General features: G+C 66.8%; 9 protein-coding genes across 9 annotated transcripts; 6 read left to right on the top strand and 3 right to left on the bottom strand.

The window, feature by feature from the left end:
• Positions 1-160: 160 nt before the first annotated feature.
• Q8F55_002981 (uncharacterized protein) lies at positions 161-1409 on the bottom strand (the record flags this gene model as incomplete). The annotated part of the gene is made up of 3 exons (XM_069351544.1): positions 161-771; positions 846-1198; positions 1261-1409. 3 exons carry the CDS (start codon positions 1407-1409, stop codon positions 161-163), a joined length of 1113 nt encoding a protein of 370 aa, XP_069211930.1.
• A 312-nt stretch (positions 1410-1721) lies between these two features.
• Q8F55_002980 (uncharacterized protein) lies at positions 1722-2875 on the bottom strand (the record flags this gene model as incomplete). The annotated part of the gene is made up of 4 exons (XM_069351543.1): positions 1722-2125; positions 2160-2481; positions 2522-2706; positions 2848-2875. The coding sequence occupies 4 exons, from the start codon at positions 2873-2875 to the stop codon at positions 1722-1724; spliced, it is 939 nt and encodes a 312-aa protein (XP_069211929.1).
• A 668-nt stretch (positions 2876-3543) lies between these two features.
• Positions 3544-4611, top strand: Q8F55_002979 (uncharacterized protein; the record flags this gene model as incomplete). Its single annotated transcript, XM_069351542.1, has 4 exons — positions 3544-3562; positions 3598-3782; positions 3857-4181; positions 4214-4611. The coding sequence occupies 4 exons, from the start codon at positions 3544-3546 to the stop codon at positions 4609-4611; spliced, it is 927 nt and encodes a 308-aa protein (XP_069211928.1).
• Positions 4612-4727: 116 nt separating this feature from the next.
• Q8F55_002978 (uncharacterized protein) lies at positions 4728-6671 on the bottom strand (the record flags this gene model as incomplete). The annotated part of the gene is made up of 6 exons (XM_069351541.1): positions 4728-5012; positions 5083-5501; positions 5546-5726; positions 5774-5919; positions 5967-6114; positions 6291-6671. The coding sequence occupies 6 exons, from the start codon at positions 6669-6671 to the stop codon at positions 4728-4730; spliced, it is 1560 nt and encodes a 519-aa protein (XP_069211927.1).
• Positions 6672-7604: 933 nt separating this feature from the next.
• Q8F55_002977 (uncharacterized protein) lies at positions 7605-7922 on the top strand (the record flags this gene model as incomplete). The annotated part of the gene is made up of 1 exon (XM_069351540.1): positions 7605-7922. One exon carries the CDS (start codon positions 7605-7607, stop codon positions 7920-7922), a length of 318 nt encoding a protein of 105 aa, XP_069211926.1.
• A 37-nt stretch (positions 7923-7959) lies between these two features.
• Positions 7960-8325, top strand: Q8F55_002976 (uncharacterized protein; the record flags this gene model as incomplete). The annotated part of the gene is made up of 1 exon (XM_069351539.1): positions 7960-8325. One exon carries the CDS (start codon positions 7960-7962, stop codon positions 8323-8325), a length of 366 nt encoding a protein of 121 aa, XP_069211925.1.
• A 265-nt stretch (positions 8326-8590) lies between these two features.
• Q8F55_002975 (uncharacterized protein) lies at positions 8591-9760 on the top strand (the record flags this gene model as incomplete). The annotated part of the gene is made up of 1 exon (XM_069351538.1): positions 8591-9760. The coding sequence occupies one exon, from the start codon at positions 8591-8593 to the stop codon at positions 9758-9760; it is 1170 nt and encodes a 389-aa protein (XP_069211924.1).
• A 452-nt stretch (positions 9761-10212) lies between these two features.
• Q8F55_002974 (uncharacterized protein) lies at positions 10213-11130 on the top strand (the record flags this gene model as incomplete). Its single annotated transcript, XM_069351537.1, has 1 exon — positions 10213-11130. One exon carries the CDS (start codon positions 10213-10215, stop codon positions 11128-11130), a length of 918 nt encoding a protein of 305 aa, XP_069211923.1.
• A 479-nt stretch (positions 11131-11609) lies between these two features.
• Q8F55_002973 (uncharacterized protein) lies at positions 11610-12554 on the top strand (the record flags this gene model as incomplete). The annotated part of the gene is made up of 3 exons (XM_069351536.1): positions 11610-11850; positions 11884-12314; positions 12348-12554. The coding sequence occupies 3 exons, from the start codon at positions 11610-11612 to the stop codon at positions 12552-12554; spliced, it is 879 nt and encodes a 292-aa protein (XP_069211922.1).
• Between the last annotated feature and the right edge of the window lie 80 nt (positions 12555-12634).

Below are 12634 nucleotides of genomic sequence, written 5' to 3'. Positions count from 1 at the left end.
GGGGCTTGGCGATCGACGGCCGATTTGCACCACTCGCCCGGCTCACTGACGTGATAAGACGCGGCCGCCCGGCCATCCACCTACAACGCATACATGCTCTCGCTGCCAACACTACCTGGTGCATGCTCGCACGCTTGTCTACCGAGCCTAATGCACGCCGCTACAGCTTGCCCTCGGCCCTCACGCCCTCCTTGAGCGCCTCGTCCCTCCACCGCACCTCGACGTTCGTCGGGCCCGGCGTGCCCGGCCCGCCCGTGAGCCGGCTGACGAGCACGACGCGGTCGTGGTCCCCGCCGCGGTCGGTGCCCTTGAGCTCGAGGCCCGGCTGCTCGAGGTTGAGGGTCGCGCGGCCGTCTGCGCGCGTGATGGGCAGGCCGACCGGCGAGATGCACTTGTCGGCCCAGGGGATGCGGCCGAGCGCGTGCCCTGACGGGCCGGTGGGCACCTTGTTGAGGAAGGCGACGAGGGCGGCGCGCTGCGCGGCGTAGTCGCTCCCGTGGTTCGGGCCGAGGTGGTCGGACAGCAGTTGGAGGAGGTAGAGCTGCGGCGGGAAGAGGATGACCTCGCCCTTTTGCGCGGCGGCGATCCACGTCCCGGCGTCGGCGAAGATGGCCTCGGTGTGCTCCTGCCCGCCGTCGTGCGTCGGCGTGTGCACAATCTCCTTGGAAGCCACCGAGGTCGAGAGCGGCAGGAAGTAGACGTACATCTGCGTCGTGAAGCGCTTGGGCACCTGCACCGGCGTGATCCAGCGCGTGAAGGGGATGAGGCCGTCTGTGGTGTGAGCTGCGTCGGCTGGGGCCCGCTGCGACGGCTGGGGTCCGCGGCGTCGCCTGAGGCCCACTCACCGACGTCGGCCACGCCGCCGACCGTGTCGAGCCAGTCGGTGAACCGCTTCTTGTCGCCGTGCACCAGCCCGCGTCCCTCGTCGCGCTGCGCCTCAGTGATGGACAGGAGCTGGCCCTTGGCGCCGCCTTTGCCGTGGGCGAGCAGGATGCCGCTCTCCTCAAACGTCTCGCGGATCGCGCCGAGGCGGTACGCCTCGCCGTCGACGTGCCGCCCGGGCGTGCCGACGGCCGGCACGCCCTCGTGGAACTCGGACAGGTTGCCGCCGGGGAAGACGTGCGCCGACGCGAAGGAAGAGGACGTGCGCACCCGCTGCAGGAGGAGGAGCTGGTTGGTCGGCGAGACGAGCATGATGCTGGCGTTGTTAGCGCGCTTAAGACGGGCATGGCCGATGGGGCAGCTGGGGCAGCGACTCACGACGACGAGGGCCGCGCCTCGGGCGGCGGCTTCCTGGCCCCTGCTGGCTTTGCTGGCTTGGACGACATGCTGCGTGCTGAGAAGAGGTAGAGAGGCGACGAAGACGACAAGCTCGGCTGGCCTAGCCTGCGCGCGACGAGCTGGAGCATGAGCAGTCGAGAGGGCTAGTGGTCATCAGGCGCGGGTGATGGTCGGCTGTGTCTTAAGGTGTTTGCCGAATGCGGGCCCCGGCCGGGTCAACTGATACTCGGTGTTCGGATCTCGGCGCGTGGGGTGGGCGGGCTCACCACAACACTACTCGATGCTTGTCAGTTGCTTAATGTCGCTCACCTCTGCATGACCGACTCGCAGAGTGGCCAGGAGACTGACTCTACACACCCCGCAGCACGCTACAAACCACTGCATGCTGTGACCACGGCCCCATGACGTTGTTCACTACTCCCTCCTCCTGCTCACGCCGCTCACGCCGCCTCCCTCCGCACCCCGGCCACATAGAACCCCCCGTTGCGTATCCACTCGTCGGTGGCATCTGCGCGCGTGCGGTATCCGATATCGCGATATGACCCCAGTGTGGCCGACACGAGCGCCAAGTCGGTCTTCTTCTCCACAAGGTCGCAGATCTTGCCCACCATCGCAGGGGTGAAGTCGTCGGCTGCAAACTCGAGGATGCGGCGCACGGCGCGCGGGGGAAGGCGCTTGGCGTGGGGGCGGCCAAACTCGAGCGCATGCGAACGCGCGCAGATCGTGCAGTCGCAGCGGATGTGACTGAGGACGCGCGCGGCGTTGAGGAGCCCCCGGAACTCGGCGCGCACCGCGGCCTTTGCGGCCCGGTTACGCTGGGATGGCACAACCAGGCCCGGGAGGTCTGGCGTTAGTAACCCTCCACGTTGGCCACCTACTGATGTGGTGGAGCGTGGGGTGGGATTCGACGACGGACGAGATTGCTGCGAACAGCGCCGCGCGGTCCACAAACGCCGTCTTGGGGATCATGATGTGCTCGACGCCCGACGCGTACGAGCGGCGGAGGAAGGCGGCAAAGTTGGGGATGGCGGCGCGCGGGAGGTTGAGCGCACTCAGGTCGAGGTAGCTGAGACCGACGGGAAGCTCTAGCTCGTCAAAGAGCAGCTGTGTCGCGGGCACGTCCTGTGCGATGAAGGTCAGGCTGACCTGGACGACGGGGCAGGTGGCGAGCGCGTGCAGTATGGCGGGGATATCAGCGAGCTGGGCGGTCAGCACGAGCCGAGCCCTCCAGGCCACTCACGCCCTGCAGCGCGGCATTAAAGCTGAAGAAGCCCTGGTCTTCGGGCACGGCGCTGACGAGCCCCCCGAGGCGGGCGGCAAGGGGGACGAGGGGAAGCAGCGGGCTGCGCGTCGGCGGCGGCGTACGCACCGGCGGCCACTCGAGGGCGGGCACGCGCCCGAACGCGGCGATACGGAGATCGCGGTCTACGCGCGGCGGCGGGGCGGGCGAGGTCGGAGTCGTAGGCGGGGGCGGGGGCGACGAGGGCGACGGGGGCCGGAGGGCGCAGTGAGAGTCGGAGTCAGCGCCGCGAGCGGCACGCACGGCGCCCGCGCGGCGCAACTCACACGGCGGCGGGATGCGCGGCTTGTCCATGCTGGTGCTGGTGCTGGCGCTGGTGCGCTTGGCGACGGCGAGGGCGGAGACGTAGGTGAACGGTATGGTGGGGTGTCGTGGGAGGGGTAGTAGGTGGGCTGGGGGCGAGGAAGAGTGACGAGGAAGGGAGAGAAGCCGCTGGATGCGGAGGACGAGGACGCACAGAGACGCGCGTGTGTGCGCGGGTGTGGTGGGGTGGGGGTGTCGGCGAGCCGCGCTCAGCTGGAGAGCGGCGCGAGGGATATGGGCGGAAGAGGAAGACGAGGAGGAAGATCAATGCCGTCCCCGTCGTTGTCGTCGCCGCCGACTGCGCGTAGGCCAGGCCGAGGACAATGGCAATGGCGGTGGCGGTGAGCAGCGGTGTTGTCTGGCGCGTGCACCGCCGCCGCCGTCCTTTAGGCGCCGCGCCGCGGCACCCCGAGACTCCACCCCGCGGTGCATGCATCGTGTCCTACCCCGGCCTCCTCCCCACATGCACGCTACCCCCGACACCGCGCACGCCGACGGCGCCAGCTCGCCGGCTCACCACGCCGCCGCCCCCGCTCGCCACCCAGCACCAGGGGCCCCGCCTCCACCCACCCAGCCCAAGACGACGCCACCGAGCGTCGTTGCACATGCCGCCAAGGACTTTGCTCAACCGCCCATCCTCCCTCTGCGGAGCAAAAGACATGGTCCTCCCCAGTGCCCGTAGGTCCTGGCCCGCTGTAGCGCTGACAACCCAGACCCGATACTGGGCATCAAGACGCCGGCAGGGGGCGCGCGCCTGCCGTGGCTCGGCGCGCCTGAGGGGGCCGACACCAACCCTCTCGCGCCGCTGCGTCCCCTCGCGCGCAGCCTGCTCGACGGGTTTGTCACCGAGCGGAATTACTACAACACGGGGTATCAGTTCAGCGCGCGGCTGCGGGCGGTACGTGGCTTGTCCCCCGGCCCTTCCACCCCGCTTCGGCTCCCCGCCGCTCGCTGCGCTCGCTAACCCGCCAGGTCGAAGACGTCGACGCCATCATGGTCCGCCTGAACACATGCCACACGCCCCGCCTCAAGCTCTCCCTGCGCGCCGGCGACCCCCTGACCCTCGAGCACCTCTTCGCCTCGCTCTGCACCCCCAGCTCGGCCATCGACCTCGACCTCGACCTCCCGCGCGACAGCATACCGCACTTTGCGCGCTGGCTGCGCACCCGCACCCCTGGCCTGCAGAGCGTCGCGCTGCCCCGCGTCCTGCCAGGGGACAGGGAGTACCTGTACCTCTGCGTCGCGGGCGCGGTGCGCGCGCACCGCACCCTCAGCCACGTGGGCGAGTTGGACCTCGGTGCGTGGGGAGCAAGGGTGGGCTGACGCCAGGCAACACGTCGCACCGCTCCATCATCGAGAGCCTGCGCCGGAATGACGCGCTAGCGCGCCGCGTCCGCCGCGCCGTGTTCCGCGTGCTCGTGCCCGCGCGCATCGTCTTCCGCGGGGAGGCGCCCTGCCCGTGCCGCACTTGCACGCGCTGCCACCCCAGCACGCTGCTGCGCCTGCCGGAGCCGGTGCTCCGCCGCATCCTGAGCTTCTGCGCCGACGACGACGTGCTCGCCGCTGACCAGTTTGACCTGCTCCTCCAGCACGCGGGGCGCAAAGACGAGTGGGCGCACGTCGCGGGAGTGATTGGCCGCGCAGAGGACGCCGCAGAGGCGCGCACCCTCCGTGACGACTGGCTGCGCAGCGGGCGACTGTGGTACACTGGCCCGCTCGAGCGATAGCCCGCCCGGACAGCCCGGCCTGGAACCACCCACTCTAATGTAACATTATCAGAATACAGATCTAGACTTCTCTGCGGCGCCTGGTGCCGCGTATCATGCAGGCCATTGTCCCGTCCCTAGTAGACAAACGTCTTCTTCACTCCGAGCCCGTGCTTCTGCGCGTGCTTGGCCTCGGCACCCCAGTCGCGCAGCGCAAAGTCGCTCAGGCGCTTGTCGTAGACATCTGGCTGGTTGCGCGCGAAGCGGGTTTCCTCGATCGGCGTTTTCAGAGCCTTGCGGAGGGCGTTGACAAACTCGGCGTAGACCTTGACGTCGACGTTGTAGACGTAGGGCGGGGGCACGGCCTGCATCGTGTCGTGCTGCGGGACCCACAGGGCGGCGTTGTGCTGGTGGATCTGGTGCTGCGGCTGGTTAGCAAGGGAGTCAAGGGTGGAGGTACAGGAAGGGATATGCCCCTCGCGCTACACTTACAGGATTCAAGAACGGCACGGCCATCGCGAGCGAGCGGTACGGCGTCGGGCTCGTCTTGGGGTTTCCAATCCCCACCAGCACCTTGGCGAGCTTGAGCTGCTCGTCAAACGCATCCGGCTTCAACGGGCCGAGGTTCTTGAAGAACTTGGGCACCTTGTCGTACGCGTCCGCTCCAGTCGTCAACCAGCCGCCGACAAACTCGAGCCCGGGGAACTCGCCCTTGAGCTCGGCGTACGCGCGCTCAAAGTACTCGAGCGGGAACCACGAGTCCTTGAAGTATCGCGCCGTCTTGGCGAGGATGTACACCCGGTTCGGGCGCTTCTCCCACGGCACAACCTCCCAGTCGGTCGGCACACCGTCGCCGAAGCCGACGTACGTGCCCTCGCGGGCCGCCGGCCATCCGACGCGCGCAGGGGCGCCTGAGCCGTCAGCGGAATCCGGGCTGGCCGCACGTCGCACTCACCAGGCATGTCCCCGTCCGTGGTCCACACTTTCAGGTCGTCGAACTCGGTGTGCACGATCGCCTTGCCGCGCGACAATGACACCGTGACGTTCCTCGGTACACCAGACTCTGCGAGCATACACCACGAGAATGGGCCGGTGGGCGTCTCGACGCCATCTGCCCAGAACGTGAAGTAGAACAGCTGGACGTGTCAGCTTACGAACGAGGACCCGCTCCCACCGCGCTCACCTTCCATGCGGGGATGCCCCGTGGCCTCTGAGCCGTCTTGATCACGTTGTCGAGCTTGCCAAACTTGGGCTGCGGGTTGTCCGGGTTGCCCGTGAGGATGAGCACGATGTTCTCGCCGACACGGTCGTAGATCTCTTGCAGGAAGTCTGGAGGCTCAGCACTTGCACCAGGGACAACCACCCAATCCACTCACAAAAGTCCTCCGGCCCTGCGTTCAACACCGTAAACCCGCTCCGCTCAAACGACTCGCGCATGGCCTTGCAGTACACCTCCTCGCCGCCAGGGATCGGGTCCTTGTTCCCGAACCCCCAGTAGCAATAGTTGTGGTTGAATACGATGATCTGGGTGTGTTAGCGGTGGTCAGAGATCGTGAGCGAGGGCGGCAAGACGCCGAGGCTAGGAGACTCCATCACCTCGTCACAGCCCTCGCGCAGCACGCTTGGCGTGGTCCCACTCGCTGCCAAGAGCCGGTGCACGCCCTGCTCCACCGCTCTGCCTCCCCCCACACCTTACCCACCTTGTCAGCGTTCTTGTGACACCTCCCGCTCGCGAGACAGGCGGCGAGCTGGGTCAACCGCGCGTTCACGACCCATTTGTAGTCTGTCGTGTCGTCGCGCCAGCTCTCCTGAGGGTGGTAGGCAAGGCGGTCGAGGAGGGCGAGCTGCGACTCGGGGAGCTTTGTCTTGAACCAGCCCTCACGCCATGCGTATCTGCTAGGCGCGGTGCGGTTGACGGCGCCGGGCTTCCAGCTCGACTGGGGCCGGTAGTTGCCTGGCTCTCGGAACGCGTCGGGCACGTAGGGGTCGAGGTTTGCGCGGTACGTGTAGAGGAAGATGAGCGATGCGAAGACGAGGGCCGCGACGCCGAGCCGCTGGTGGGACCGCGCCGAGGGCAGCATTGTGCGTGAGCCAGCAGTGACTGGGAACGAGATGAGTGAGTTGGGGATTGTACAGTTGACGATGGAGATTGCTTGCTAGCTAGGTCGACGAGATCTGGCTTAGGCGGCTTTGAGGCCACCCACATCCGCGCGACGCACGACGCCAAGGGATAGAAAAACCGGCAGACTGCGTGGGGTGGGTGAGGTGCCTGGAGTCAACCCAACTCAGACAGAGTAGAATGCCGCAAGGGAAGGCGGCCGGTCGTGAATTTGACGCGTCCCGCGACAGCCAGGCGGGATCTCCATAAACCCCTACAAGCACAAGAGGCACAGCGGAGCGGACACGGGACACGGCGGCGACGACGGCGACGCGCGCGGCGCACCTCTCGGCATTGTTCTCGGGGCGGCGCATCCTGAGCATCCCTGCATCCAACGAGGAGGAAAACGCGAGCAAACACACCGGGTCATGGAGACTGCCCGGTTGGACGCCCAGTGACTGGCCCTGCCGGCATCGACGCGCCGAGCTGCAAACACTCGTGTGCGTGCCCACAGTTTATTGTCCTCGACGACGACGGCGCACCGGCGATGAATTGCGCAGGGAAGGTGCAGGGCGAGGCCGACGCCGCCGACGCCGCTGACGCCGCACGCAGCCAGGGAAGGTCGCCGAGACGGGGCGGAGATTGACGGGCAACCCAAATGGCGTCACCCTGCAATGATCAGCAAGGCGCCGGGGGCTCGGCATTGCACCCAGCCCACTCTGTTGATGGTGACAGCGACGGCGACGGCGACGGGGGTGCCGTCGCCATCAGCGCGACATGGCAGAGCAACACAACGGCGGTCCCGCGCGCCCGAGGCCGCCGGCGGCAGCCGTACCTCGACCTTCCTTCGGGCCGCCAGCACCAGTGCGTCATCCAAGCCTTCCTTCCAAAGCGCGTGGTTCTTGGCATCACAACAATGCCTTCGCCCAGCACAACGCTCGACTACAATGCGTACCCCCAACTCTTCGAGGCTGTCGTTTCGCACGCCGACCATGCGACGCGCTTGAAGCTCCGACTGCTGGGCAGGCGCGCAGATGCGTACATCACGTCGCTGCTCTACGGCCACATAGAGCTCCACGACGGTAAAGCTGAGCTCCGCTACGACTCATGGGGGCTCTACCTGGACCCGGGCGGCGATCGCGATGTGTCCTTAGGCTCGTACCTCGTCGTTTTCTCGGTGAACACGCAGCGACCCATCGCCGTCAGGAGCGGTCGCCAACACCCCAGCGAGTGAGCTGCCGTTCCGAGAGAGTCCCGCCTGGCTACCAGACATGGTGTCGGTGCTCATCCGGTGGCTGTGGCCCGAGGACGTGCCGCCGTCCGAGACCCCACGCAAGTTTACGATCGTTGGGCTCGAAGGCGTCAATGCCAAGCGGTGTGGCGTGGTACTGAACGGGGCAAGTGTAGAGACGGCGCTGCGCACCGCTGTCATGAAGCGCGTGAACGACTGGCTCGTCGAGGAGCGGCGGTTGCAGCAGTTCGTCGTCGAGGAGAGGCAGTGGGTCGACTCGTACGAGCCGTGGAAGGAGTATCGCAACGCTGTGCTGCAGGCCGTGTGGGACATTACCTTTGTCAGGCGGGATGCGTACCGGAGGGAAGTTGCGCCTCGGCAGTGGGCCCTCGAGGCCGGCGAGTAGGATCAGGCGGCGGGGTAATGGGTCGTCCCTTGGCCCCAGAGCGAGCGCGCCGTGTCGCAACGTAGAAGCATCGTCTTGTTGTGCGAACGCCATGTATGTATCGCGTCTGGTGCGCGGGTGTGACAGAGCAGAGGGTGAGAGAGGCCGTGCCTCGCTGACGAGGCCAACCGTAGCCACCCTACCCCGCCGAAACGCGCCTCTCCCGTCACCACTGGCACCACTCACCACTTTCAACTTCGCGCAACCCATCGCGCGCACTTTCACAATGCCTTCTCCCTCAACCACCACGGCGCTCGACTATGACGCCTACCCGCACATCTTCGAGACTGTCGCCTCGTACGCCGAGCACGCGACGCTCTTGCAGCTCCGGCTGACGTGTCGACGCGCGCATGCGGACATCTCATCGCTGCTCTTCTCCCACCTATACGTGTTCGACGCCGACGCCGCAGGCCACCGCCTCGCCGTTCGCTCAGCGTACACCAAGGGATTCATCGGCGTCAGGGGGGCCGTCGTCGAGCGGATGAACGCGCTGCTGCGGTACGCGCGCACGCTCACCATCGCATCCCCCCTCAAGAGCTTCGACTTCTCCGTCACCACGTCGACGCTGGACACTATTCTCCTCGCCCCGGAACTCGGCCCGGGCTCTGTCGACCAGCGCGCGCCCACAACTCTTCCCGGAGCCAGCACGTTCATCGGGTTCACCGATGTCAATACCCTCGCCCCCTACCTCGAACCAGGACTGCGTTCCGTGGCGCCCCTAGTCATGAACTTCAACACTGGCCTCCGCCTTCCCACTGGCGTGCGCCGGTTCGTCCTCCACGTCCGATTCAACGAGGAGTTTCAGTGGCGAGACAATTCTTACATGTCTGCCCCCAAGGTAGACGGGGTCCAGGACGTCACCGTCATCCTCTCCCGCGCAGAGCGGATGGAACCCCCGCCCACTGCCCCCGACGGCCAGCCCCAGCCCCAGCCGCACCAAAGGCCTACGGACCGCCGCGCCGCCGACTGGCTACCGGACATGGTCTCGAAGCTGGTCGAGTTGCTGTGGGCCGAAGGCCTGGCGTCTAAGGGCCCACGCAAGCTCACGATCGTCGGGTTCGAGGACGCCCATGCCGCGTGGTGCGGTGTGGCGCCCAAGGGGACGAGCCTAGCGACCGCGCTACGCGCCGACGTGGCGGAGCGCGTGTACAAGTGGCTTCTCCAGGAGCAGGAGCAGGCTAATGAGTCGGAGGGGGGGCGGCGGATGACGCAGGCGTTGATGGAAGGGCGGGTGGCCCTCGGGGACGTGTGGTCGGGGACGAGCGAGTCGACTGAGCAGTGGGAGAAACATCGCCTCGTGGTGCTCCAGTCCGTGGCGCATATCAAACTCGTCAAGCGGGACGTGTATCGGAGATCAGTTGGGCCGCGGCAGTGGGCCCTCGAGATGGGGGAGTAGGACCGGGCGGTGGGCAACGGTGCGTCGCTCCACTCGACCTGGCGCGGCGTCCGATGAGCCTCGGGGCAGTGTGTCGCGGCTTGTACCAGTAGAATCATTGCATGGCCACTACGCCGTACGCTGTGTCTACGTTGCGATAGAGCAGAGGGTAAGGCCTGCCGCGCCGCGCCGAGCTGACGAAACGAGGGCAGCGGCCACGGCACGCCGAGCGGCGTTCCCTCCACCTTGCCCTGGTCTTTCAACGTCTCGACAATGACTCTCCCACCACCACAACCACAACACCAACAACATCAACAACAATTCTCGACTATGACGCATACCCCCACATCTTCGAGGCCGTCGCCTCGTACACCGATCATGCGACCCTCTTAACGCTTCGCCTCATCTGCAGACGCGCAAACACATACATCTCAGCGCTGCTCTTCTCCCACCTCGAGGTGGACGTTCGTTACATGGAGCACTACGTGTATGATGACATGGTCGTGCTGGCGGCCTACACGCGGCGCAGCATCAATGTCAAGGGCGCCGTCATCGAACGGATGAAGGCGCTCATGCGACACACGCGCACGCTCACTGCCCAACTGCCGTTGGACAACTATATGGTCCTCGAATTCGCCGAGACCACGACCAGACTCGACACGATCCGTCTCCTTTCCTGCGACGCAAGCGAACTGAACAATTACCATTCCCCCTACCTCCCCCCGACAGACACGCTCATAGCCCTGACCGACGTCAACACACTAGCCCCCTTCCTTCCGGTCTGCACGCCGCGCATGGGCAGGATCCAGCTCGACGAGATCGTGCCGCCCGGCCTCCGCCGGATAGTCCTGCACGTCCGTTTCAACGACGCACTAGACTGGCGAGATGAGTCCTACACGTACGGGGACCTCCTGGAATCACTCGAGGACTTCACCGTCATCCTCTCCCGGGCGGGGGCTTGGGCCGAGCCCCCTCCCATCGACCGGGAGGACGACGAGGTGTTCGTCCCGGAGCCCGCTTGGCTGGCGGGCATGGCCGCGTGGATACTGGAGGCGTGGTGGAGGAAATGGTGGGACCGGGGGTGGTGGCTCGAAACTCTTCAGCCCGATCCCGCAGCAATCAAGCTCACGATCGTCGGGCTCGAGAGCGTCGACGCCGAGTGGGGCCGCGTGCCGACAAGCGGTGAGGGTGTGGAGGCAGCATTCCGTGCCGCGGTGCACGAGAAAGTGCGCCGCTACTTCCTTGAGACCTCGTGGGCGTGGGCCGAGGATTACGATGTGGACCCCGATGTGCTGTTCCAGGCTGTATCGGACATGGTGTTTGTCGAGCGGGACGTGTACCGGCGGGCGGTTGGGCCCCGGCAGTGGGCCATCGAGGGGGGCGAGGACTAGGTAGGACCTGTCGCCGGGGCGGGCGGGCGCGTTGTTGGACGAACCTCAGAGCACCGTGTAGCGGCTTTGTACGGTCTATACGCCGTAGACTGTACTTGGATTGCATCTGGCCCACCGATGAGCAGAGCGCCAGAGTCAGAGCCGCCGCCGCGGACCATCCAGAGCCGTCGCCCCAGCTGCCGCCCCACTTCCCCGCCGGAGCACAACGGAGCACCTCACCCCCGATGCTGGAGCATGATGTCGCCCCACTCGTCGCACTGACGCTGCCAAGAGGTGTCCGTGTCGTCACGTCCCAGTTCCGACCGCGCGCTGCGCGCCACCCGCCACCCGCCACCCGCGACCGACCGATCCGAGTCCGGCACGCTTTACCCGACAGGTCCGTCACAACAATGCTGCACGCACGCGACGGCGCGTCCTTCCCACTCGACTCTGGCCACTCCCTCTTGGCCACTCCCTCTGCTCTCTCGACCAGCACGACAATGACACCAAGGCCAGCACTCGCTCGCACCCCGCTCCTCGCGCTCCTCGGCGCCGCGCCGCGCCGCGCCGCGCTCCCCACCCACCTCCAGCTACCCCGCACGACCCCGCACCGCCCCGCATCCCACGCGGCCGGCACGGTGCTCGCGTACCAGTCGCTCGTGACGCGCATCGTCGTCGAGACCGCGCCGAAGAAGTACCACCGGCCCGAAGCGCACGCCGCCAAGATCACCATGACGCCGTGTACGTGTGCGCTACTGGCGCCGCTGACTCTAGTCGTGACCCGCCCCGCCGGGCCAGCGTACGCCGCCCCGCTGGCCACGCTCCGCCCGACCAAGATGCTGGCCTACACCCCCGCGGGGGACCAGAGCGCGCGGCACACGCCGATGGAGTACCCGCTCCCCGAGGGCGTGGCGAAGGTGGTCTTGAACCTGCGCTTCGACCCCGCGCGCAGCTGGATGGCGTACCTCGCCAACTTCCGCCTCCCCTCCACCGTGGAGGAGCTCGTGCTCCTCTTCTCTTTGGACGGCGCCGCGCCACGGAGGGAGAGAGATGCGGCCGAGTGGCAGTGGGACCTGGTGCGCGCGCTCACGAGCGGCATGGCGGCGCACCTCAGGACGGTGCGGTACACGCTCGTCGACGCCGAGCTGGGCGCGGCTGGCGAGGCGAGCGTGTGCGAGAGTATCAGGCGCGAAGTGTGGCGCTGGGTGCGTTGGCCTGGGGGACGACGCTGACGGTAGTGCTCGGAAGCGTACGAGTGCCAGGACCTGCCGACGCGCGCGGCGCGTATGCGCGAGGGCGGCGCAGCGGGGCCCGACACGGCGGAAGAGCGCAGCGCGCACGAGGCGGCCTTCGCGCCGTGGAACAACCTCGCGTTCCTTAGCAGCGAGGAGTACTGCAGCAGGGTTGGGCCGGAGCAGTTTGCGCTTGAGATCCAGGAGAAGTAGGAGGCACACCTGTACCATCACCGTTGTATGCATAATGACGCCAGCTTGGAGGTAGCCCACGACTCTACAGCTTGCACTGG

This window comes from Vanrija albida (genome assembly GCF_041260175.1).
Source record: "Vanrija albida strain AlHP1 chromosome Unknown contig_2, whole genome shotgun sequence".
NCBI classification, from domain to species: domain Eukaryota; kingdom Fungi; phylum Basidiomycota; class Tremellomycetes; order Trichosporonales; family Trichosporonaceae; genus Vanrija; species Vanrija albida.
Note: the sequence above shows the minus strand (reverse complement) of the source record. Positions and strands in the feature narration are given on the sequence as shown.